At 31.9% G+C, this 27,391-nt stretch overlaps 1 protein-coding gene across 8 annotated transcripts in view; it reads left to right on the top strand.

Annotated features, from left to right (window-relative positions):
• The window catches only part of LOC134711759 (fibronectin type-III domain-containing protein 3a-like), a 110,571-nt gene that overhangs the window by 47,120 nt on the left and 36,060 nt on the right, over positions 1–27,391 (top strand). For 3 of the 8 annotated variants that reach the window (XM_063572615.1, XM_063572617.1, XM_063572618.1), the window contains exons 3-4: positions 20,496–20,671; positions 25,252–25,444. In XM_063572615.1, coding sequence (XP_063428685.1) covers positions 20,496–20,671; positions 25,252–25,444 — 369 coding nt within the window. Of the gene's footprint in view, positions 1–2,561; positions 3,939–19,791; positions 19,884–20,495; positions 20,672–25,251; positions 25,445–27,391 lie in introns of those variants that run through there. The other 5 variants (XM_063572619.1, XM_063572620.1, XM_063572622.1 and 2 more) reach the window with 5 other exon arrangements.

Raw genomic sequence — 27,391 nt, 5'->3', positions numbered from 1 at the left:
CTCCTGATAAGGTTAAGATTTAAGAGGTTATATGTTCTTAAATTATTACAGAAAAAAAGAGAGAAAATAATATTTCTTTAAAAAATAAATTAAAAAAAATAAAAGCATAAGACCTTTTAATGACTTGACAACTGTGAATAGGTAGAAAGGTTAATAGCAAAAGAGATCAGGAAAACAAGAGCTGCCAAAATGAGAATTTTTTTTGGATTATTCCTTATTTAAGTTATAGCTGATGTGAAAAAAATTATGATATTTTACTTTTTACAAAGTTATTGCCTTTTATCCCAAATACTCAAAAAGAAATTTTGAGTAGTGAGGGATCCAGGCACTAATGAGTCTCCGGTCATTGTTTGTATTTCTTTGACAGAACCAGCAACCAATGTTACCTCATGAAAACTGACAATCCTGTTCATTTACACACCCTACCAAGAGATTTCTTTCTAAGAGTTACGCCTCTTTGAACTCAGAATTTGGTCTTGTGATAGTGCAACCATTTTCATTGCGACTCTTGTGAATCCACACAGATAAACTTTGACATATTATGTAAATGTGCATATCAACAGGAAATTATAATGCATTTTTTTCTAGAAATCAATAAGCTTATTTAAATATAATATTTTAAGGCCTTAATATGCTGCTGCAACAGCTTTTCATCGCAACTTCTCTGAATTCACACAACTTAGTTTCATGACACTTTGTAGATTAATTAGGCCACATTATGCTGATGTGCATGTTCACATGAACCTTTTCATCAGTTGACTTTGTTGAAGTTTTGAGTCTCTAAAACTTAAAAATCTGGGGTTATTTTGTTTGTCAAGTGACAATGTTGGGTCATGGGTTAGGTAAGAGTGCTCATAAAAGGTCTTTAATTTTCTAAAAATCTGAAGAACAGGTGAATCATTGTAACATTTGTTGAATTCTTAGTCTTTCATATTAACTAAAAACAGAAGAAGGAGTGGAGCCGTTGTATTTTACTAAATGTGTGTTGGTAAATCATCTTATGAATGAAAATATGTATGTCAATGGAATACTTCTGGCATACTTTCAACAAATCTTAATTGTTGTATTAAGTTGGTAAATCCGGATACCGGTAAGGCATGAAAGGTCAATGTCATATAATGCTTGTCTAAACTGCCTTTATACTGGATTATGTAACGGAAATGCATTGTGGTCACAAGACATATTTGAAAATTCTATATGCTTGGGTCATGATTATTCATATTACAGAAGGGAAATATAGTAAATAATTTATATTAGTGACTATGACTAAGATATTGATTCATGATACAAACCAAAACATACATAGTAAGGGAGATAATTCCTCCTGACTTGTACCTAGAGAACTTTTGTTGGCTCATATTTCAGACATTTTAATATTTATGTAGAAGCTGTAAAGTTCTGATCTTGGCTATAAAAATATAATTTATATGTTTTATAGTCCTTTTACAGGAAATTAAAGTATCAGTAAAGTGATAAAATGTCTAGCCTCTAAATAATGGTTTCAGCATAATGTGTGGAGTGAGAGAGTATTTGTCACCTCATCATTTTACTAACATTTATGTTGCTTTCAGACATTATAGTTAAGACTTTAATAAAAATACTGAAACCTAGTCTCAAACCAGAAAATATGGCTGAGAATGCTATTCTATGAAAACATTTCTTAAAATCTGTAATAATTTACTTTGAAACCTGAGAACTGAACACAAGTATAAGGGATAGATTTGACAGTTATTTCTTCCCCATATAAGTTAAGAGTTTTATAAAGAGAATAATATCTACATTATTTTAATTTAATGAAATTCAGGCACGTAAATGTGTTGTGTTTTTTGTGTTTTAAAGACATTACAGTGGCATATCCAGGGGGGGGTCTGGGGGTTGGAACCACCCCTTTTTATTGGCCGATCAATACATTTGAATGGAAGCATAAAGTTGGTACCCCCCTTTACTCTGGGTTGGGAACCCCCCCTTTTTAAAATGGCTGGATCCGCCACTGCATTAAAAAGACATAATTCCACAAATGTTCATAATTAATTGTTATTTTGATTTAAGATTTTTTATGACTTCAAGGCCTGACAAAGATTAATGTTTTATAATGAGGAGCATATTTACTAGATGAAAGCTATTATATATTTACTTGATAAATTGATAAATATGTAAACATAACCTGAGGTTAAAGATCATATCAATGTTGGTAAACATGTTTTGATTTTTATGTAAGAAATATGTAAATGTAGGCAGTGACTGCAGAAATAAATAAAAATGACCTCTTTTGGCTGAGAAAATGGCTGATTTAACAGACTACATACATATAAGTTAATAATAAAATATATCAGGGACAAATTGGGTTATAATTATCATTTAGATGGTCTCCTAGATTTATTTATAACTGTGTAGGATCACGATGTTCACACTATGTTCACAGTTGACTGACATGGAATGTATGATATTTAATTCTTGACCAGATTTCTCTCCATCTGCGGTTTTAAGGTCTAGTGGATGTGAAATTTAATAAGTTTTAAGTTTTATAATAATAGCCATCATTATCAGATATTAAAAGATCATAGAGTCTTATGTAAGGTGATTAGACAACTGACCAGGTGTAACCCTCAAGTTTTAGGGCAGGAGGACAAGTTCTTAATAAAATCTGTCAGTGACATTTTTAGTGGAGTTTTTGGATGATTAATGGGACTGAAGAGTGACATATCTACACATATTGTTTTTATATTGCTTTAACAATTTTGATAGCTGTGATTTATATGGGTATTATATATTTATATGGTGTGTGATCTGATCACTGTGTTCTCATTTTGTCCACTTGGTAATAGTCATATAATTCAGACAGGAAAAGGTCATCTGACCTTATGCTTGATGATGCACCTTGGAACTGTGTATAATTAACATATACCAAAGTGTAATTATACAACATGGTGATAAATTAACATACAATTATAATCTTGGACATATACAACTTGGGATTTTGTTGTGATAGATACAGGAACTTTTCTTTTGGGTTTTCAGAAAAATAACATTTATTGAGTGGTTAATTTGTAGAAGAAAAAAATCAAGACTATAGTGGTTTGTCAAATTGTGTAATAGGATTACCTTAATATACTTCAAGGTTCTCTGCAGTGAAGAAGTGTGTAATCTGACTCCAAGCAAAATAAGTATAATTCTCAATCTGTATATCTATTCAGATAAACACACAGAGGGCAAATTATTGGCAGAATATTTGTGAATTTATTATAAGTGAGCTCTTGGTTTTGAAGGGATCCGGTGTTGTTAATTAAGAAGTCAGTGGTTTTTTAGGAAACTGTGTACAATTAGTTAAAACTAAAGAGAGTAAGTTTTGGATCGTAGACAGTTTATAAACAACAAAATCATTCTGAAGTTAATTAGAAGTAAATTATTACTCCAGACATAAGGAACAGTGTTGAGAGGCAGAATAGAAGTTTCACACCTCTAGTTCAAGTACCTTGTGAAAAATTGAATATTTTATGAGGATAATAAGCCTGAGATGGCTAAGACATGAATGTCTACATGAACTTACATGAGAAAGACAAATTTTCTCATGTTTATAGGCTAATAAATTACATCTGTCAGATCGAGGGAATTTTACCAGGAGTCAAAAATCTAGGTTGCGTTTAATAGTGCAGTATTGTAAATAACATTATATTTTCATTCATAGCAAGTTAAGTGGAACATTAACAGTGACAATCGTTTATAAAACTTTCATTAAGGATATACTTGTACATTAAACAAAACCACAACAATTTGACAAAGGTGTGCCATATTTAAAGGAAGTTGGCTAAAGTGCCATATGTTTGTTTTTTGAGGACGAGATTGACTTTAGTTCTAAATGAAGTGTTCTGATGTGAATTACTTTGCTCCAAAAGTCATGTGCAGCATTTGTATTGAAGAAACATATGCAGGGTACGGAGGTGGGTACTCGTTTTTCTTTTGTTTACTTAATTATTTATTTGTTTGTAAACAGTTCCAAATGAACAGATGCTATTAGTTCTGAATGTTACGTGTACATTCCTCACATATTTCCCATTGGGGTAAATTGGAAAATTATAATTTCCTTTTGGCAAGCTTGCATGAAAATTCTTAGTAATCAATTACATAATAATGCAGATCTATTTGAGTACACTAGGGAATCTCCCCTGGTAAGTTTTAGCAGAATTAGTAACTCATTACGTAATTGGCTTTACCCTTAAAAAATAAACAAAAAAGTCAAAAATAAAATAACCCAGGCTTTTGTATGATGCAAAGTGCAATTGACATATTTCAGAAAATTATTTTGTCATTTAAATGTTTAGATAGTACTTTTATCCTGAATTTAGGTTATTTTTCATTTTTTTTTTAAACTTTTGAAAGATAACTGCCGGAAGCAAATCTATATTTCACCTTATTGCAGTTTATTAGTTCAATTATTAGGTAACAGTTCAATGCATTTAGTATTTGGCATAAAGTACTCTCATTTTCAGTATTTATGTGTTATTACTCATCCAAAATTACTTTTAAATACTCAGAATAGAACTAATGTATATTTTGTATAATTCTGTATTTTCTGTTTGAAAAAAATATATATTCACTTTAGGAAATCTATTTAACAAAGAAAAATTTCAGGAATTGATAACCACCTTTTAGGTAACTCCTACAAATGTCAGATTCTGTAGACTAATTGATATTCTTGTATTAGCTCTGTAAATGACCAACTACCAGGGAAATATATGTTTTACCTGAACAAAATCGTGGTAGCTATACATGTATAGATCTATTGATAGAAGGAACTGAATATGACATTTATTTCCTAGATCTATAGGTTTGAGTGTACTGTTTCACCTCAATAGAACATCTTTATTTCATAAAAAGTTTATACAAGAACATCCAGATTATGCAAAAAAGTGTATGTAAGAGTTAAGAGTATCTGGACTGAGTTAACGAAAGGTGTGTCTGTATACCTACCTACATCAATTAACTGTAAAACAGATAAAACTTCAAAGGCTTGATAAGTAACATTGGCCAACTACCAGAAAATGTAGGCACCATTTTTTTTTTGCAATATCAGTTTAGGAAGTATGATTCAATATAAATTTGTATTTTTTTGCTTGTCAGTGTATTGACAATTATTTGAAATAGAAGATTGCAATAATTACATTTGTATATCCTATCAAGATACAAAAATTAAACCCTATAGAAAAATTCTGGGAAATGCAGTATAATACAGTGATTTTTGTAAAGGTTGCTGTTGGACAGTTACAAATTTTTTTTAATATCTTGTGCAAGAAAATCCCTCTCTTAAACTTTTAGAACTGTGTTATAATGGAAGAAAGATTAAGGTTAAGTTTGAAAAATTCCTCATATGTTATTATTAAAATTCTCAGTGCATTCAGGCTTTTTTGTTGAGAATTGTCTTAAATATTTTGCCGAATTAACATTTTTTTGATAATTTGACTTTATTGCAAAAAGTGAAACCTTAACAGGTTAAAATGCAAACTTAATATACACAAGTAATATATGATAAATGTTTTAAACAAGTGAAGTTCAGATTACTAAAATTCATTTTATTTCTCTCTTGAAGTAGATAGAATGAGTGATGGTCACTCAACATCAAATTGTCTATAATATCAAAGGAAATACTTGAACTTTAGTCTGGTTGACCTACTTATTATATGAGTATAAGTGTACCTATAATTACTGACTCTGTGACCTCACTTGAACTCTGATGGATAGTAACATCTTATTATAAGTTCACCAGATGGTGAATCAGAAAGGAAATAATTTCATTTCCAACTCAACTTGATATCTTGTCAGTTTGGAACCCTCCCTTTTTTTGGCAGATTAATGCATTTGAATGGGACATATAGTTGGACCCCCCTTTTGTCCGTGGTTGAGACCCCCCTTTAAAATGGCTTGATCCGCCCCTGTACTTGGGACCATTGTGCATGTATGACAAATGCATGATTCACATGAAGTTCAAAATCTTACACTGGAAGTCTATTATAAGAATATTCCCTGTATGAAACTTTGTATTTTTGAGGGGTTGTTGCAACTTTCTATATGGAAATTTAAGTTGTTAGAGGAAACCACTGTGAGGAAGGTGCCAATAGTTTACATATATATCACCTCTGTTTACCTGAGACCCCCTAGAGCTCCTTGTACCTGTGAAAGAGAGACATCACAGCTGAGTGAAACAGAACTCTGATTCATAAACTTATAATCTTGTCAACACCAACTATCATTCACAGTAAACTTGAAGCTCTCAAAAACAAATGCAATACTTATCTTATAAAATGACAGATTATAAACAAATGCATTGTTTACTATATACTAACTCTGATCGGCATTGCATGCAACTAACTTTCCCACCTTTTTCATAATGAATTTCACTTCAGTACTTAAAATATTAAACTCTGTAACATGTGTAATGGTACTTTACATTCTGTCCTGCTCCGTTCTGCAAATGTCAAAAGTTTTTTTTAACTGATCACCCTGAGTTCAAGATTAAACTTTGAGTTGTTAAGAAGATTGGAATCAAATCTAAGAATTACCTATGATGTGGCCTTAATAAAAGGAAGCTCTACAGACAGACATGATGATCTATATACATCCTGATAACTAGTGACATGATAATTATAATAGGCCTGTATACCAGTCAGTACTACACCTCATTAAATTTTACAACATATTGGCTTTTTTATAAGTCTTTCTTGGAGATGCTTAAAGTAGTGTCCAGATGATCATAGTACAGAATAATTCCTATAATTTAGGAACTCCTTGGAGGCTTGAGGGAGATATACAGGAAATAACCTTTACATCATGAAAATAACCTGTACATGATAGAAATAACCTATACATAAAGGGAAATAACTTGTACATAAAGGGAAATAACTTGTACATAAAGGGAAATAACCTGTATATAAAGGAAAATAACCTGTACATGATAGAAATAACCTATACATAAAGGGAAATAACTTGTACACAAAGGGAAATAACTTGTACATAAAGGGAAATAACCTGTACATAAAGGGAAATAACCTGTACATGATAGAAATAACATGTACATAAAGGGAAATAACTTGTACATAAAGGGAAATAACTTGTACATAAAGGGAAATAACTTGTACATAAAGGGAAATAACCTGTATATAAAGGAAAATAACCTGTACATGAACATGATAAAGGGAAATAACTTTTACATAAAGGGAAATAACCTGTACTTGAAGGGAAATAACTGTAAATAAAGATGCAGTGCTTAACCAAGTTTGCATTTCTGTTACTTAGAAAAAGTGGATATAAAAAAAAGCCATGAAGTTCTAGAAAACATCCTTGTAACATAAAGGAACAATGAGCAAAACCCATCAGCATTTTTTTTTTTTTTTCTCTAGACAAAAGTGTACATTGAATATGGAATTTAACAACATGGATTTTTTTTTTTATGTAAAAAAAGTACCTAGAGTAGAGACTTTTCTTTTAAGATACAGCATTAGTTTCGGAAACTAATTATCAGTGCTACAGACATAGACAATATCTAAATAATAATACATGTACATAGACGGTGATGAAATGTATAAAGAAAGTACACATCTTTGGTTGGGTGGTATTTATTTCTGACCATTACATCCTGGCACTGCTAAGGCACTACTGACAATAATGTCTTCATCATCAGTGTGCTTACAAGGTTTATCCAGTGTACATGTCTCATTATTAAGCATGTAAACTGATATCCGTAACCGGTATAAACTGTCTTCTTACAATTTTGTATAGGAAACATTGATGACCTCCAGACAAAGTAAATGTTTTTATTTAAAAGGAATATTTAACAGATGACATGTTGTTTAAAAAGGTATATATACAATCCATGGTCATTAATCTTTTCTTCTCTTTATAGATATTGCATTCTTTTTATACATGTTTGTAAAAGGTAAATACAATCTGGGCTCATTAATCTAATGTCTTTTGCATTCTTTTTAGCTCACCTGGCCCGAAGGGCCAAGTGAGCTTTTCTCATCACTTGGCGTCCGTCGTCCGTCGTCCGTCGTCGTCCGTCGTCGTCCGTCGTCCGTCGTCGTCGTCGTCCGTCGTCGTTAACTTTTACAAAAATCTTCTCCTCTGAAACTACTGGGCCAAATCAAACCAAACTTGGCCACAATCATCATTGGGGTATCTAGTTTAAAAAATGTGTGGCGTGACCCGGTCAACCAACCAAGATGGCTGCCACGGCTAAAAATAGAACATAGGGGTAAAATGCAGTTTTTGGCTTAAAACTCAAAAACCAAAGCATTTAGAGCAAATCTGACATGGGGTAAAAATGTTTATCAGGTCAAGATCTATCTGCCCTGAAATTTTCAGATGAATCGGTCAATCGGTTGTTGGGTTGCTGCCCCTGAATTGGTAATTTTGAAGAAATTTTGCTGTTTTTGGTTATTATCTTGAATATTATTATAGTTAGAGATAAACTGTAAACAGCAATAATGTTCAGCAAAGTAAGATCTACAAATAAGTCAACATGACCAAAATGGTCAGTTGACCCGTTTATGAGTTATTGCCCTTTATAGTCAATTTTTAACCATTTTTCGTAAATTAAAGTAATCTTTTACAAAAATCTTCTCCTCTGAAACTACTTGGCCAAATTAATCCAAACTTGGCCACAATCATCTTTGGGGTATCTAGTTTAAAAAATGTGTGGCGTGACCTGGTCAACCAACCAAGATGGCCGCCACCGCTAAAAATAGAACATAGGGGTAAAATGCAGTTTTTGGCTTATAACTCAAAAACCAAAGCATTTTGAGGAAATCTGACATGGGATAAAAATGTTTATCAGGTCAAGAACTATCTGCCCTGAAATTTTGAGATGAATCGGTCAATCGGTTGTTGGGTTGCTGCCCCTGAATTGGTAATTTTGAGGAAATTTTGCTGTTTTTGGTTATTATCTTGAATATTATTATAGATAGAGATAAATTGTAAACAGCAATAATGTTCAGCAAAGTAAGATCTACAAATAAGTCAACATGACCAAAATGGTCAGTTGACCCCTTTAGGAGTTATTGCCCTTTATAGTCAATCTTTAACCATTTTTCATAAATCCTAAGTAATCTTTTACAAAATCTCCACTGAAACTACTAGGCCACAATCATCTTTGGGGTATCTAGTTTGAAAAATGTGTCCGATGACCTGGCCATTCAACCAAGATGGCCGCCACGGCTAAAAATAGAACATAGGGGTAAAATGCAGTTTTTTGCTTATAACTATGAAACCAAAGCATCTAGAGCAAATCTGACAAGAAGTTAAATTGTTAATCAAGTCAATATCTATCTGCCCTGAATTTTTCAGATGAATTGGACAACTGGTTGTTGGGTTGCTGCCCTCCAATTGGTAATTTTTAAAGAAATTTTGCTGTTTTTGGTTATCTTGAATACTATTATAGATAGCGATAAACTGTAAACAGCAATAATGTTCAGCAAAGTAAGATCTACAAATAAGTCAACATGACCTAAATGGTCAATTGACCCCTTAAGGAGTTATTGCCCTTTATAGTCAATTTTTAACAATTTTCATTAATTTGGTAAATTTATGTAAATTTTTACCAAATATAGTTCTCTGTTACTAATGGGCAAAGTTCATGATAGATATAATTGTAAGAAGCAAAATCGTTCAGTAAAGTAAGAACTTCAAACACATCACCATCACCAAAATACAATTTTGTCATGAATCCATTTGTGTCCTTTGTTTAATATGCACATAGACCAAGGTGAGCGACACAGGCTCTTTAGAGCCTCTAGTTTTTACATGACATGGGATCTTGTAGTTTTTCTTGGGGGTATACTAAGGACAAGGCTAAGTGTCATACCATATAATATCTGACTTTAACAAGCCAGATCAACAAGATCAAATAGTAGAAACCTGCTATACAATTCTTCAAAGATTAACTCATAGTGAGTTTGTCAAAAATATCACAATGAATATTGTGTGCTGTTTCCAACTCCTTCGTTATATAGAAATTGAAATAAGATATTTGAAATTTAATACAATAGTGAGACTGTTCGTAAAGAGTACATTTTTGTACGTTGATTGTGTACTTTTCTTAGTTACATGACCAAAAAATATATGGATCAGATTTTATTTTAGTAGAATAAAAGAGCATATGTTTCACATGTACCTGTTGAGTTTAATTGAGGGAAAAACCAACATAGAAAGCTTGTTAAACATCAAATGTAACTTGCAGTAAAACACATTTTCTTAGATCATTATACAGGTTAAAGTTGTCGGAGGTTAAAGGTGAATGGCCACAGTGGGTGCAGTGAACTTACATTAAACAAAGAAGTGATATACTGGTCTGCTAATTCAATCTGATTTAAACAGAGCTAGTTAATTACATGGAAAGGAAAATGGGCTTGCTAGTAAAATTAAATTAAAATAAAATATATAGGCATATGATCATGTGCTCATTGCCTATTTTCATGTTGAAATCGAAAGGTGGCCAATCTAGAGCTCCAAGAAGAAAAAAACATTAAGTATTATTGTATCTAGCTGACTGCTGTTCTTAAAACAAAGTCCTATAATAAAAGACATGTTGTCAGCGTTTATATTTCTGAAATTTTAAGTATTGAATGCTGATAGTGTATTCACAAGACAAGGTCTTTAAAAGTCTGCATTTTCTCATCTTTGGATCATGGTCCAAGTCAGATCTTTTCATCCTTCAATTGTGTTAGATATTACTCTATTAAAAATATAGGTACTTTTAAATTATAATGATTCTACTCAGTAAAAAAATCAGAAAAAAAACTCAGAAAAGTGAGCAAAGGAAACACACTGTGTGTATTATTAAAGTCTAAGGAAAACTATTGTGAACACAAAAAAATAATCATATCCATAAAGAGTAATAGTGTGCAGCAACTGTTTGGGGGTATAGGAGATATTCTAGGATTTTGAAAGATATGCTTTATCAGCAGTTGTGTAACATCAGAAGTCCCAGTCAAAACAAGCATTGATTTGACAACAATCAAACACTATAACTAGTTGAATGGATGAAAGGAATTGTCACTAGAAACTCTGCAGTAATTGTCAATTCTGATGCTGTGCTAATAGGTCCAAATGAACATCGATTGTATTTTTATGTTTATTTCCACAACAAATTTACCATCTTTTTTTAATCGATAGTTCTTCAAATAATAAAGAGGGAAAATCAATGTTTACATTCAACATGTTGCATTATTTTGACAAGAGAAATATGACCCAGTAAAATTAAAGGCAAATTAACGATTTTTAGACTTGGATGGAAATTAGTTTTAATAAAGACAGAGTAATATGTTGTTATTTCTATTGCAAGAACTTTTAGTGTCATTAAAGTCTCAAAAGTATTGTGTATACAATGCAGATGGTTTTATGATGTCATAATATACCAATGCTGAAAACAATACTGGAATTATGAAGTCATGATATACCAATGCTGAAAACAATACTGGAATTATGAAGTCGTGTTATACCAATGCTGAAAACAATACTGGAATTATGAAGTCATGATATACCAATGCTGAAATCAATACTGGATTTATTAAGTCATGATATACCAATGCTGAAAACAATACTGGAATTATGACATCATGATAAACCAATGCTGAATCAATGCTGGAATTATGACGTCATGATAAACCAATGCTTAATCAATACTGGAATTATGACATCATGATAAACCAATGCTGAATCAATGCTGGAATTATGACGTCATGATATATTAATGCTGAAAACAATACTGGAATTATGACGTCATGATATACCAATGCTGAAAACATTACTCGAATTATGAAGTCATGATATACCAATGCTAAAAACAATACTGGAATTATGACGTCATGATATATTAATGCTGAAAACAATACTGGAATTATGATGTCATGATATACCAATGCTGAAAACAATACTGGAATTATGACGTCATGATATACCAATGCTGAAAACTACTGGAATTATGACGTCATGATATACCAATGCTGAAAACAATACTGGAATTATGACGTCATGATATACCAATGCTGAAAACAATACTCGAATTATATACCAATGCTGAAAACAATACTGGAATTAGGACGTCACGATATACCAATGCTGAAAACAATGTGGAAATTGTGGTATCACAACATAAGAATGCTGAAATATAACTGGTTAATCAGACATTACAGAAAGCACATCCTGATTTACATTTGTCCAGTTATATATTCCAAGTAACAAAAATCAATTGGTCATGCACAGTTCAATGAGATTAACTTTGGAGCAGTTCTAGTTGATCAATTATGATCATATTAAGATAGTAATATTATCATAGTATGTATTTAGACATTTGGAATTAACAACCACATTATTAAGGAGTAATTATACTTCCAATATATGATTCTCTTTATTTATTGTAAATTTAAAAAAAAAGGTTTTATTGTGAACAAACCTTTTTGAAGTTACAGACCCATTAAATTGAGACAGTCACTGGCGGATCTAGAAATTTTCATAAGTGGGGGCCAACTGACTGCCTAAGAGGGGGGCCTGCTCCAGTCATGCTTCATTGATTCCCTATATAAGCAACTAAATTTGTTTCCAAAAAAAGGCCTCCCCCCACCCCCCTAAATCCACCTCTGACAGTTGCATGTTCTAAAATAAGACATAGATGTAACACACTTGACTACTGAAAAGTTGCATATGAAATACTCTAAAGTTACATGTGTACATTCTATTGAATAAATGTGAAAATTCAAATGCAACAAAATAAGAAATTTAGGAAGTATAATAATGATAGATCATGATGAAAAATGATTTGGTTTATTTCATATGAAGTTTTTGCAATTTAAAAGTTTAATACAGTTCTCTTTTTTTTCTGTTTTTGATTTTTCTACAATGGTAGGTTGCACTTGTAATATTTGCTGGACAGCTATTTCTTAGATTCGTTTGTCTGTCAGGGATGCAAAAGTCCTGTTGATTTTGGCATAACTTTCTATCATAAATTAATTGGAATTGTAAACCGTCATTACAGTGGGTTGGTTTATTTGCCTTTCAGTCCACCATTTCCATGAAAGCATGTAAAATTACCCAGTCAGACTTGCTCGGTTTTTCAAATTTTTCAAATTTTCAAACCAGCCATTATTATAAAACACATACATAGACACTGCTTGCTTTCGATACATATAACATTCATAGTTACTCTGCAAAATCTTTGGCAAAATACAATGTCTTATTTAAGAGACAAATCTCTTTTGAAAATATTTTGCAGATTTGTCATGCAATTAAGAATGTAAACAGACATCTGTATGCACATATACACAGCATGGAAATAATAGAAAATATTTTAGCAACAGAAATGATAAGTAGTAACAGCTGGTGATTTATAAATAACATGAAATGTCAGTGACATACAAACCAAATTCTTGGGAATACACACAGCAAATATATCTATATGTCAAAGAGTAATTTACAGTGCCAGTTTTTATCAACAAATACTTGTAAGTTAATGTGTCTGATCAATCATTTGTCGTCACCATTTGTGAAGTGAAATTTTTGCAATGTTTGCAAAACCCAAATCTCTACAGATATTAAAAAGCTATTCTTTCAAGCCAAACATCATATTTTTGAATTAGGGGATTCATTTATTTAATAAATGCATATTTATACACAGAGATGTTGAAGGCATGTGAACAGTACTTATATTTACACAATTCTAAAATTGTAAACAGGTATTGAAAAAGGTACTGTAGTAACGTTATGTCTTTTCCTGTATGCTTGTATGTGCTTTATTTTTACTGATTTAGATATTTTCAAAAAGTTAAAATTTGCTCATTGTTAAAGCACCAATACTGCCATTTGTATGTCTAAAGACAGCATCTGTTGCAAGGTACTATGTTATACCACTAGGCAATGTTATTTCAAGTTACATGAAATAAATGTCTTGAAACTATATAGGAAAAAGGGCATTGACTTTAAAAAGCAGTAAGTCAAATGGGTGTGTTGGTGAAACTGACAGTTACTGTGGTTATTAGCCAAAACCTTGAATCCTCCATGTGCTGGATTTTATGTTAAAGATATAGGAATTATCAAGATTGCAGACATCTGAGCGCTTCTGGGAGGCAGCTGACTGCATTTTATGATTAAGATTTATTGCAAAATCAATTCCATTTCTCTGTTTATTTGCAACATCATGGGAAATAGATTCATTCAATCTTATTTACTTAACATAAATTCAAAAAATATTTGCTTCTAGAAATAAGGAACCGTTGACAAGAAGAATTTTATAATAATATATGTTTTTCCGGTTTGAATTCAGATTTTGGCTACTGATTGTGCAGATCGGCAGGTGTTTTAGTATTTGTATTTTGCAGTGCAGCTCTAATTGAAGGCTGCAATATCTTGATATGTTGTGTGAGACAGCTAATCACAGAGTCTGTAGGCCAACACACACTGACTAGACATTGGTCATAATTGATTTATCAAGAACCAATGTAATTGTTCACTTCTTTGATTTTTTTTCTGTCATATCTAGAAATTGTAATGTCACTTATCTAAACCTTGATGAAGTTAGTCTGGGAGAGAAGTATGAGTCAGCAAAATAATAAGTCATGACATTAGAAATGGTGCAGTAGATTACATAACTCATTGTTTTTCTTTGCCATTTTATTTTGTACTGATGGACATATATGATTTATTTTATAGAATGAGGCTTAGTGTCTTTAACTACTTCCTATATTGGCTCCAACTTTTGATGGATCTATTATATAATGAAGGTCTAGATTCCATTAGTCATGAACTTTAATATTAAACATATGGCAATCTTCTGTCAAAGGAAAAAAAACCTGATATTATTATTGAAGTGAGACAAGTTTCTGTTTTATCGGTTATGGGAATTCTGTAACATGCTTACATGAACATTATTTTTGTAACTGTGGGGTGTAGAAACTTTGATTTTTGCAGAGAAAAAATAAACATAATTTATTAGGTATAAGAAGATGTGGTATGAGTGCCAATGAGACAATTCCCCATCCAAGTTACAATTTTTAAAAGTAAACTGTTATAGGTCAAAACATGGTCTTCAACACAGAACCTTGGTTCACATCAAACTGCAAGCTATAAAGGGCCCCAACAATTACTAGTGTAAAACTATTCAAACAGGAAAACCAACAGTCTAATCTATATAAAAAATGAGAACACTTATGAACCATATTAACAAATAACAACTACTGAACATCATATTTTTTTAGGTCACATTAGGATATTTGTTGGTCACAATTTTTCTTCTATAAGTGTCTGTCTTCCTCCACTTCAAATTATAAACCATCACATGACAACATTTGTTTCCTGTTCATGGTCATTGCAAAGCTTGAATCATGCCTTCATGAATGAAACAATTTTATTGTTCTTTAAAAAGTTTGACTTCGCCCGCGCCTTTCGGTGACTTGGAAATACAATTGACAGCTCTATTCCATGAATATTTCAAATTAAAAATAATGAATCATAGGATGCAATTTTTAATACAATTAGAAAAGTAATCACCGTAATAACCATATATAAATTGACCACATTAAATAATAATTACAGGTTACAGAAGATATAATAAATCTCATAAGACTTCATTTTGAAATATAAAAAAATATAAAAATACTTTTTCATGATTTTTTTTATACTCTGAAACAGTAATTAATATAATTAAAAGATTTCCAAAACTGGTACCATATAAAAATTCTGTAGAAGTATTATTTATCACATTATTTCCACTGATGAGGAACAATTGATGTGGGTAGATAAATCTAAAGGAAAGTTGATTTTTTAATTACTGACAGGTCATTAACATGAAATTTGATGCCAGAATTGTTATAGTATTCAATTAATACTGAAAGTAATTAGTCTAGATTGCCTTTTTACAAAGAGTCAACATCTTAACCTTGTAATTAACAAATTACGTACTTTTAGAGGGGTGAACATGAAGATGAAGTGCATTAAGATAAATCTTCTTATACTGGTGCAAGGGAAGATCAAAAGAAATAGATGCACATGGGAAAGAATAGGCTATCCTTTCATCTATTTTACAATATCTTTCCATGCACCATGTCATCAAATGATAGCCAAAGCCAATACAAATATTATCTTCTTAGCAACTCATTTTCTGATTTGTAGTCTACATGTTTGGTTAGAAATAAAAATTTCTTGGAGAACTAATTTTTGTTCATTAGATGTAATTATCAGTAGAAAGAACAATTGTTTCGGAATACTACAATACTACATTTATGAACAAAGTGTTGCCTCGGTGTCCTCTGGACTGGTAAGGGCTAATGTTTTCTCAATTTTCAACTTAATCTGAATCAAAGGTCTGATATGTTTAATGAAAGATGAAAATTTACCATTGACCTTGGCGAGACGTCTGACCTCCTTTTATCCCTTGATTAACATAGAAATACAATGACTGATCATAAAATAGTCAGTTATGAAATGAGTGACTTATTATCGATCATTAGGGTAATGTCATTTGACAATGTTATAAGTCTGCTGTTCCAACAATTAGGTACTATAATCAATTGTTTTCTGTGGGAATACTACAAACATTTTCTGAGCTTAACAGAATGTATATATGTGTTTACACATAATTATTGTCACAAGAATGTTTTGTGAAAAGAGCCCCTCTGGTGAAAAGAAAAATACATTTGTGTTGGCACACATGTACTTGATTTCATAGTCTTTCCAAAGTTTGCGTACAATCCTATGATACATGTATACTTTGTTGTACAAATAAATGCACGGATCATTGCAGTTTACCCATCAAATCATCGAAAATTGGTACCTTAAGGAGGCTCCGCGGGTATAAGATTTTCAGAAAAAAAATAAACATTAATTTTTCAATACAAATTTTATTCATAACCTTTAATAGTTGTAACCTTATCATTTGGTACAAAAATCGTTCCAAAAAATCATTTTGTGTTGACCCCAGGTGACTTTTAAAATGTAGATATCGTGTAAAAAGCTCCAAATTATCTCCCTTTGGTGCAAAAATGCCATTTTTTGGCATTGAAATTGAAATATCTTTTTTTACTTATCGGTGACCTATATTTTTTATTGTTGTTTTCAAATAAGCTGTACATAAACTAATTAATTGTAAAATTTGAGCGATTTCTGTAATTTAGTTCTTTTTTTATTTCGATATTACCGTTTTTTCTCCTATTAGTTCAACAGAAAAAAAGGACATCAACGAAAATGTATACTTCTTTCGAAGGCAGATTGTGAGCGTAAATGAACGGTGACCCCATTTTTTTATTTCATTTTTAGCTCACCTGGCCCGAAGGGCCAAGTGAGCTTTTCCCATCACTTGGCGTCCGGCGTCCGGCGTCGTCGTCCGTCGTCCGTCGTCGTCGTCGTCCGTCGTCGTTAACTTTTACAAAAATCTTCTCCTCTGAAACTACTGGGCCAAATGAAACCAAACTTGGCCACAATCATCATTGGGGTATCTAGTTTAAAAAATGTGTGGCGTGACCCGCCAAACCAAACAAGATGGCCGCCATGGCTAAAAATAGAACATAGGGGTAAAATGCAGTTTTTGGCTTATAACTCAAAAACCAAAGCATTTAGAGCAAATCTGACATGGGGTAAAAATGTTTATCAGGTCAAGATCTATCTGCCCTGAAATTTTCAGATGAATCGGTCAATCGGTTGTTGGGTTGCTGCCCCTGAATTGGTAATTTTGAGGAAATTTTGCTGTTTTTGGTTATTATCTTGAATATTATTATAGATAGAGATAAACTGTAAACAGCAATAATGTTCAGCAAAGTAAGATCTACAAATAAGTCAAATGACTGAAATGGTCAGTTGATCCGTTTAGGCGTTATTGCCCTTTTTAGTCAATTTTTATCCATTTTTCGTAAATTAAAGTAATCTTTTACAAAAATCTTCTCCTCTGAAACTACTGGGCCAAATTAAACCAAACTTGGCCACAATCATCTTTGGGGTATCTTGTTTAAAAAATGTGTGGCGTGACCTGGTCAACCAACCAAGATGGCTGCCACGGCTAAAAATAGAACATAGGGGTAAAATGCTGTTTTTGGCTTATAACTCAAAAACCAAAGCATTTTGAGGAAATCTGACAGGGATAAAAATGTTTATCAGGTCAAGATCTATCTGCTCTGAAATTTTCAGATGAATCAGTCAACCTGTTGTTGGGTTGCTGCCCCTGAATTGGTAATTTTGAGGAAATTTTGCTGTTTTTGGTTATTATCTTGAATATTATTATAGATAGAGATAAACTGTAAACATCAATAATGTTCAGCAAAGTTAGATTTACAAATAAGTCAACATGATTGAAATGGTCAGTTGACCCCTTTAGGAGTTATTCCCCTTTATAGTCAATTTTTAACCATTTTTCATAAATCTAAGTAATCTTTTACAAAATCTCTACTGAAAGTACTAGGCCACAATCATCTTTGGGGTATCTAGTTTGAAAAATGTGTCCAATGACCTGGCCATTTAACCAAGATGGCCGCCACTGCTGAAAATAGAACATAGGGGTAAAATGCAGTTTTTGGCTTATAACTATGAAACCAAAGCATTTAGAGCAAATCTGACAAGAAGTTAAATTGTTAATAAAGTCAATATCTATCTGCCCTGAATTTTTCAGATGAATTGGACAACTGGTTGTTGGGCTGCTGCCCTCCAATTGGTAATTTTTAAAGAAATTTTGCCGTTTTTAGTTATCTTGAATACTATTATAGATAGCGATAAACTGTAAACAGCAATAATGTTCAGCAAAGTAAGATCTACAAATAAGTCAAAATGACCTAAATGGTCAATTGACCCCTTAAGGAGTTATTGCCCTTTATAGTCAATTTTTATCAATTTTCATTAATTTGGTAAATTTATGTAAATTTTAACCAAATATAGTTCTCTGTTACTAATGGGCAAAGTTCATTATAAATATAATTGTAAGAAGCAAAATCGTTCAGTAAAGTAAGAACTTCAAACACATCACCATCACCAAAATACAATTTTGTCATGAATCCATTTGTGTCCTTTGTTTAATATGCACATAGACCAAGGTGAGCGAAACAGGCTCTTTAGAGCCTCTAGTTCTATTTAGTATAAGATAAAGTTCATTTATAGAAAAATAAAGAGAAATCCTATATTAAATAAAAAAAATCATTTAGACCCGCGAGCCCCCTTAAAGAAGTATAATAGGGAATCTACAGCATGACTAACTACTATTAAAAATTGTTTTTGGGGACACATAAAATGCTGCATCATGTTTACATGAAAATGACCATAATAATATAGTTTCTGGCAATTTATTATGTATATATTATCGTGAGTATATCTATAAAAGTCACTTGATCTGAAGGCCCAGATGGGATCATGAGATGAGACACAACTATAAATACTTCAATTTCTGTATAGTGCAATCAGATAACAATGTTCAAAAGTTTGTCATAAAAAAAAACTAGTACCCGTACATAATTTATGAAAACTATATTGGCATCAAGTTGTGTAGAAAAAATCTAATTTGAGATCCCCCAAGAGGAATTTAAACTATCTACAGATTATTCATCCATCTAGAAATTAAATTATATTTAAATTATATGATAAAATGTAGATTAAGTATTTATGAAATATGATAAGTGAATTATATAACTGATTATAGTATCCTTAATAGACAAATGTTAATGTCAACTAGTCAGAAATCAATTTGTATGTCTCCATATGAAATAGTTGTTACATGACTATTTGTGTCTTGACTATTTAGTACCCCCAGGTTAATACATAAGTTACATATTTTTTGTTTGTTCAGTAAGTAGGACATTCTTAGGATGGATAAATACTCATTCATTTATTGAAGATCTATTGTTTCTTGTTCAAATACATATTTTTTCATTGTAAGTAAGATACAACAGTTTTCTTTTTTTATAATTTTGACTGATTGACCATCATTTTAATTGTCATAATACATTTGTATTTTATAATTTATTTTATTTATTTAATTCATTCCCAGTAGTTTTTAATGCTCCTCTACATTAAGAAGGTTTATTTTATCATCGGTACTGGTCAGTTTTTAAATGTCTTTTTTGTAGGTCAATATTTAGTTTGGCAACAGTAGCCACTTGATGTGATAATAATTTCATTATACCTAATCATATTGACAATTGCTGTAAGCAAGGTGTGTTTGAATGTTAAAAAATGAGAGCTTAGATGCTTCTCAAGATTTAACATTAAGTCCTGCTATTGACCATAAAAACAAAGAGTGATATATGTCTAATACTATAAGCAATGCATTACATCGACCACTGAAATCTAACTAAGCTTTATGTAGGCAAGATGGTCAAGTGGTCTAAGACACTGTACATGGTCACGTGCAGGCAGTGTTCCTGTAATGTCACAGAAGCAAGCTTTAGGCTTTGTTTTTGCTGAGGGAAGAACAAAAAATTGCGTTAGATCTTACATCGTTGGTCTAAATTTGAGATGAATAATATAATTTGTTTTTATTACAGGTCCTGCTACAGTAAGAATGGTATCTAATAACGGGCCTCCATTACCCATGCCCATGCAGGTGCCACCAGGTCACATGGTTCAACAGATCGTTGACGAACATGGGATCCTAACCCATGTCATCTTATCACCAAATCCACCAGGCATGCCCAATCAACCAATGACGGTAGGATATTATGTATGTATTTATTGTTTTTCTCCCTTCCCACCCTCAGACCTTGGAATGCTGGGATTGAATGCCTAGCTTAATTGAACATGCATGTGCCTGGTTGAGAATGAGGCTGCGTCTGTTGGTATACATGTATTTGTTTGTTATGGCAGAGAAGAGGTATATATTTAATATGTATCGTATAATATTTTGTCTTCATGAATGTAACCACCTAGACCATCTCACAATGCTCTAAAATTAGATACAGGAAAAAGGAAGATTTTGGATATAATGTAGTTGTCTTTGTATTATAAATGTATTGAATGTTTTTCTGTTGTAATTGCTTGGAATTTAGAATTATTTCTCCCATTTCAAGTGAGAAAGAATAACATGTAACTGACTTAAGGTGGTTCCATTCTATCTTAGATTATATTCTCTCTCCTGTAAAGATGAACTAAGAGTGCCATGAAATCAATCATCTTCCCAAATTTTTCAAAGTTGAATCACAGTCCATATCAAACCCACAACAACCCTCTTAACCCTAGTGCTTTACGATCTTATGTTGTCTTCAACTTTCCAATGTAAAGGTTTGACCAAAAAAACCTTTGATACTTGACACTTTGATTTAACTTTTATTTCTTGTATCATGATTAACCCTGTGTCCTTAATCTCATTCCTTGTGGGATCATAATTCCTCTTATGTATAAGGTCTACACAATATTTTATATAAAAGTGTCCTATTTTATCAGTTAAGTTGAAATATACTTTTATCTAAAATCAATTTTTGATTGCCAAAGGAACAATAGTGTCTCAACATTGTACTTTCTCATGTCTAAATTAAGAAATTCTCATCTTACTGGAAATGGCAATCCTAGAACACTGCTAAGATTTCACAGATTTCAGACCAAAACTGCATTGTACTTTAAGTAGTCAATTTGTTGAGACATAAATTGAATGCTGCTCACCAGGAAGAGTCTGTTTGTAAACACCATGTGGCAGACATTACCATGTTAACCACTTGCATAGATGTCTGATTATGTAATTTGGTTTTCAAAGAATAAAGAATGTTCCAATATTTATGCAATCTTCTAAATCTTGGTGAAATCTCAGTCAGGCTTATAGATTTGTCTGGAATTTCCACTTCACTTCAAGGCCATTCAAGAAAAGATATTTATTTGTGTTCAAAATATACTGCAGACCGTAGTGCAGTCTATAATATTAAAATTAAACTTTTGTGTAATTTTGAGGTTCATCTTTAGTTCTTTAGCTACAATAAGAAATTAGAAGATGTGGTATTATTGCCAATGAGACTAATGTACACCAGATATCAAAGGGGTAGGATGTAAACAACTATATAGATCACTGTCCGCTTTAAATGATGAAAAAACAACAACTGTATAAGTAAGTTATATGAACACCCAGCAGGACAAAACTGTAAAACAAATCAAAAGAGAAAACAAAATGGCATGATAAATGCTTGAATCTTTTATTAAACAAAAACAAATGTGGCAAAAAGAAACAAATGACATCCACTGAATGAAAAAAAGGTCGTGAGGTTTTAATATAGATATAGAAAGATTTGTTGTGAGTGCCAATGAGACAACTCTCCATCCAAATAACAATTTAAAAAAAAGGTAAACCATTAATATAGGTCAATGTACGGCCTTCAACACGGAGCTCACACCGAACAACAAGCTATTAAGGGCCCCAAAATTACTAGTGTCAAATCATTCATATACATGTTTTAAACCCCTCATTCTGTTAATTTTACTATTTGTACAAATATATGTTCAAATCACTATAACCAGACCCTAGAACAGAGCCATACAAAGCTGCATTGAAGACAGAAACTGTTTTTCAAAGCATAATAATAAAATGCACAAAGTAAGAAAATAATGACTTGAATTTGTGGTAAGTTCAATAACTCTCCTTAAATGTAACAATGAATTGTAAATTGTCAACATGCATCTTCAAAAATAGATGTTTGTCATGTCCTTAAACTCAAGTTTACATTCTTTATTTAGTAAACAATAAATTAAAAATACAAATTTAATCTATTCTTTTGTTAGAATGATCTAAAAATGAATCCTAACTTGAGATAAGCCTGTAAATAGGACATTGTTTATTTGTTAGATCAAAGAACTATATGATAAACATGATTTTAGTTTTCAGATAGTCAATTTTTCTTTTCTGTCTTATCTAAGTCTTTAAAATCTTTTTGTTTTATCTCAGTAGACTTATTGATAAAAATTATTATTTAAGTCTTGTCTTAGATAACTTAACTGCTTAAGGTATTTTGGGGTATTAATGATTATGTCATTAGATAATTTATAGTACAAGAGCTGAATGTCTATAGTTGAAAACTGTATGTTTTAATACCCCACAATGTCATTTGGTTGTATTTACCGTGAATATGTTCCTCAGCCTCATTTATTGATATTCATATCTGGACCATGGTTTCCTTTTAAAAATTGTTAGTTGGACAGAGAGTTGTCTTATAGGCACTCATACCGCATCTTCTTATATCTATATAAACTAAACTTAATTTTGTTCTGTTCTTAACTTGCAACCTAAATTGATACAATGACTAGATGCCACATAAACTCTCCCAAAAGCTTAATCAACTGAAAAGAAAGATATGTTAATTTTCCTAGCCTTAAAAAAAAACAAACTTTTTCTTAAAACTGTGACCAGACATTTCTTTTAAATTGCAAAATTGGTATGCAGGGTGGATACTTTATCCTATGCTTTCTTTTTATTTTCGCTAAGATGTCCTAAAATTTGTGCACTCAAATGTACATTACCTGCTACTTTATAAGCTTATGGGGCAAATAATTGTTTTTGTCAATCTATATACACTGTGGAGATTGTTATCAGATGAGTATTCACAAATGACTGTAGACATTTACCAGTTGTAGTATAGATTGTATCTTCTACCTGTTATGAGACAGCAAGTTCTCTTTTTTTATGCCCCACTTACGATAGTAGAGGGGCATTATGTTTTCTGGTCTGTGGCTCCGTTCATTCGTCCGTCCATCCGTTCGTTCGTCCGCAGGTTAAAGTTTTTGGTCTAGGTAGTTTTTGATGAAGCTCTTTCTAATTTTAAAGCCAAATTAGACTTTTGACCCAATTTCACGGTCCATGGAACATGGAAAATGATAGTGCCAGTGGGGCATCCGTGTACTTTGGACACATTCTTATTTTCATATAAAAACGTCAATAAAAGTAAAATGCTGCACTATAGATTTCTAGTAAAAAAATATCTTAACAGGAAAATCTGAATATTTAATTGTTTTTTTTTAATTGTCCTACTAGTCATTGCATTGTGTCTTATACATACTGGTCAACACCTTCATATTCTACACTTTAACATTATAAAGGCAACAGTAGTATACCGCTGTTCAAAACTCATAAATCCATGGACAAATTGTTTAGGCAAAAACTGCCATCTCTTAACACTGTGGCCAGTGTAGGGCATACGGTTGTACACTGAAGTTTTGGAGACAGCCCAAGTTATTCAAGTACATATGTACTCATTATGTGTACCTATTATGTGTAATTACTAGAATGTTTGTATGGTAAAATTAAAGAAGCAAACTGTGATAATTGAGTTCTTTAAAATCTAAGTACATATGTACTTATATCATATGTAAAACTTAATGAAAATGGTCAAAGTCAAAGTTGACTGATTATTGGCCTGCAATTATCACCCTCTTTGATGAGAAAAAAAATCAGTTTTGTAGCCCTAAGTCTTGATGTATATGTAGCCCCTATATATATATGTGGCTTTGTTGTATATGAATATTTAACTGCTGTCTGTATCAAACGTGCTTTAAATAGATATTTATATACAGTTATGAAGTTTGCATGTTTTAGTTTAATGATGAATTATCAAATTATGTACTTACATACATGTAAACAGTAATTGCACTTGTATATTTGTAATGTCGGTGTTGTATGTGAAATTAACATGATGAGGAAAAGTAAATGCAAGTATAGTCAAGTAAAGAAAAATTGTTCCTTTCATAAGCAATAACAGAACCTTAGAAAAACTCTGATATAGTGGAGCTTGAACTGCCCCATGCATGCTCAATGGATGCAATTTATATCCTGCAACAATAATTTAACATGTTTATTTAAAAAGTAAAATGCAAGTTTGAGGGTTTAGATGTGGTAGTACATTGTATTGATAAGACAAAAAAAATGTTGTTTTAGACACGAGCCAGGCAATCCAGTCATGCAACATTATACAGATTATATAGAAAGATCTGAGTTTTCAGTTTTTTGTTAGCTTGTTTTTTGTGTATGTTGAGACAATACACCTTATCGCTATTTTTCCGCCATTACTAGATATCACACAGGTTCCTGTAAAATTTTGACGTCATAAAACAAAATATCTGACGCCACAATGGGAAAATGATTGTTGTATGCGTCAAAAGTTCAAGCGGCCGGGTCAGCCGGGATTAACGATACGGTGTATTGTCTAAACAAGATACTTAGGGTGAATCTCTGGTCTTTCTTTTATATACATGTACCAAATGTTTGAATTTTGTTTAATATGATTTGAATCATTTATATTTTAGACTAATTTGTTTTGTTATATTTTTCAGGGAGGACCAAACAACACAGCACCTCAGTATTATCCGTACGGACCACACTACCCAACACCTCCATACCCTCCTCATCATCATCCCACCCAACATCCATCACACATACATCCTAGTGGCCCTACCCATGGGACACCACCACCACCACCACAGAACAGTTGTAACAGTCATCCCAGTGGACCAGTTCACCCTCAAGGTAATTAGTTCTTATGTGATTGCAACAAGGTACCATAGAACACTGCATGTAGATACAGAAATAAATATGCATTCATTTAATTTAAATCCTAGCTCTCTTACAAAAATGCAAATCTAATTAATGTAATAATAATTGCAAAAAGTTTATGGATGAAAATGACCACTGAAATTATGAATGTGAGTTATTATTATTGCCTAATTAGTACTTAAAACTGTTGCAAATTTTTCTGTAGATTAAAAAGATTGCAATGATTTCTGGATTTACATTACATTGTTCAAACAACAGCAGAAGGTCACCAACAGGTCTTCAATGTAATGAGAAATTCCCGCACCTGGAAAGCACATAATGGCTGTTTATACTGGATTAGAAGAATATTTGAGATATACATGATTAGATGGTGCCCATTTATATTCACCGCTTTTTGATTCAGTTAGATCTAATCTGGATTCAATTTCACTTAAAAACTTACGACTAAGATTAATCCTAAGTATACTGAATTGTTCATGACTTATGATCAATCTTAGTCATATTTTTTTTTTCTGAAACTGACTCCTAATTTAATACATAAAAAGTTTTTTTTGTTATAATTTGCATATACTTGACAGAAGTACATTGTTATTTATTTTCAAGATATTTGCCCCCTAGTGCCATGTATTCATCTTTATAAATTACATAGTCAATTGGTTGAAATATATTGAAAAGTGTAAATATTAAACTTTTTGTAATAATAAATTAAGGTATGCATGAATGAATTAACAAGTTTCTTAAAAATTCATTTTACACATTCCTGCATAGTTTATATCTTGAGCACATGATATTGTCAACCTAATTTTTGACCTTTTTGTTAGTCTGTAGCAGTCACGATTGTGGTCAGGTAGTTAAATTTAATTCTTTTGTCAACTGGGATCCCTGTATATCTTTTCTACCTGTACGAAATGAACTTTGTGTCACAGGTGTTTGGAGATCTTCTTAGTGGAGGTAGAGAAGGTCTACTTCTGTGATGTAACTTCCTGTATCTGGAGGGAATACACAACAACTTTCAGTTTGACACATCAGCAGTTTTAACTCTTAAACAGTCTGGTGACCTTTGCAATAAAGGTGACAGGTAGACACATTTTATGAATGCTTAAAAATTGATTAACTGACAAAGCTGGCTTTATGTTGATTAAAGTGCTGCTGAATATTTATTGACTTTCACTTTAGCAGCATATGGTGGCAAGTTTCTACTGCTATCTTGAAAGGTTCTTGATTGGTTTTATAAAGCCAATTTTTTAGGGAAAACATCACTTCAGTTCAAAATCCTTTGAACTCCAGCTAAGAGCACTGATAAGGCAGGCTGAAGTTAGAGGCTTCAGCATTTTTGCTACTCTATTAAAAAATTATGAACAGGGATACTCACTAAAATTTAAGTCAGTTACTTTACTTCTGAGGCATAAATGGTAGAAGAGTAAATTTTTGTTTACTAAGTAGGCCATGATAATGAAAAACCTTCTGGCTTCATCAAAATGACAGTGATATAATTTCTTTTCTGGTTCGTAATTTGTGTGGATTATTTTTTTTATAAAACTTTACACATGTACAGGAGCTTATGATTTCCTGTAGATTTGTAATTGATTTAATTTGATAACACAAAATTTGTTAAATTTGTATATTTATTCATTTATTTTTGTTAAATGAAAATGAAATATTTTCTGTATGCTGTGTTCTCTAAAAAAGAGAAAAGAATTGGTGTCTAAAATTTGGTATTATTGATCATTGTGGAATAACTAATTTTCTGTCAGCACTAGTTTTCCTACTGTTTATTTGTAAGTACAGCTTGCAAATTTCATACATGTTAGTATGTCAGCATCATTAAACCATTGTGACCCAGTAAAACAATTTTTTGGAGAGGTGTATGATGTTTGGATGAGATCCAGTCTGTTAACATATGTTTAGTTCTGCCTGAAG

This window comes from Mytilus trossulus, chromosome 3, assembly GCF_036588685.1.
Source record: "Mytilus trossulus isolate FHL-02 chromosome 3, PNRI_Mtr1.1.1.hap1, whole genome shotgun sequence".
NCBI classification, from domain to species: Eukaryota; Metazoa; Mollusca; class Bivalvia; order Mytilida; family Mytilidae; genus Mytilus; species Mytilus trossulus.
The sequence above is the reverse complement of the archived record's forward strand: the minus strand, read 5'-3'. Positions and strand labels throughout refer to the sequence as shown.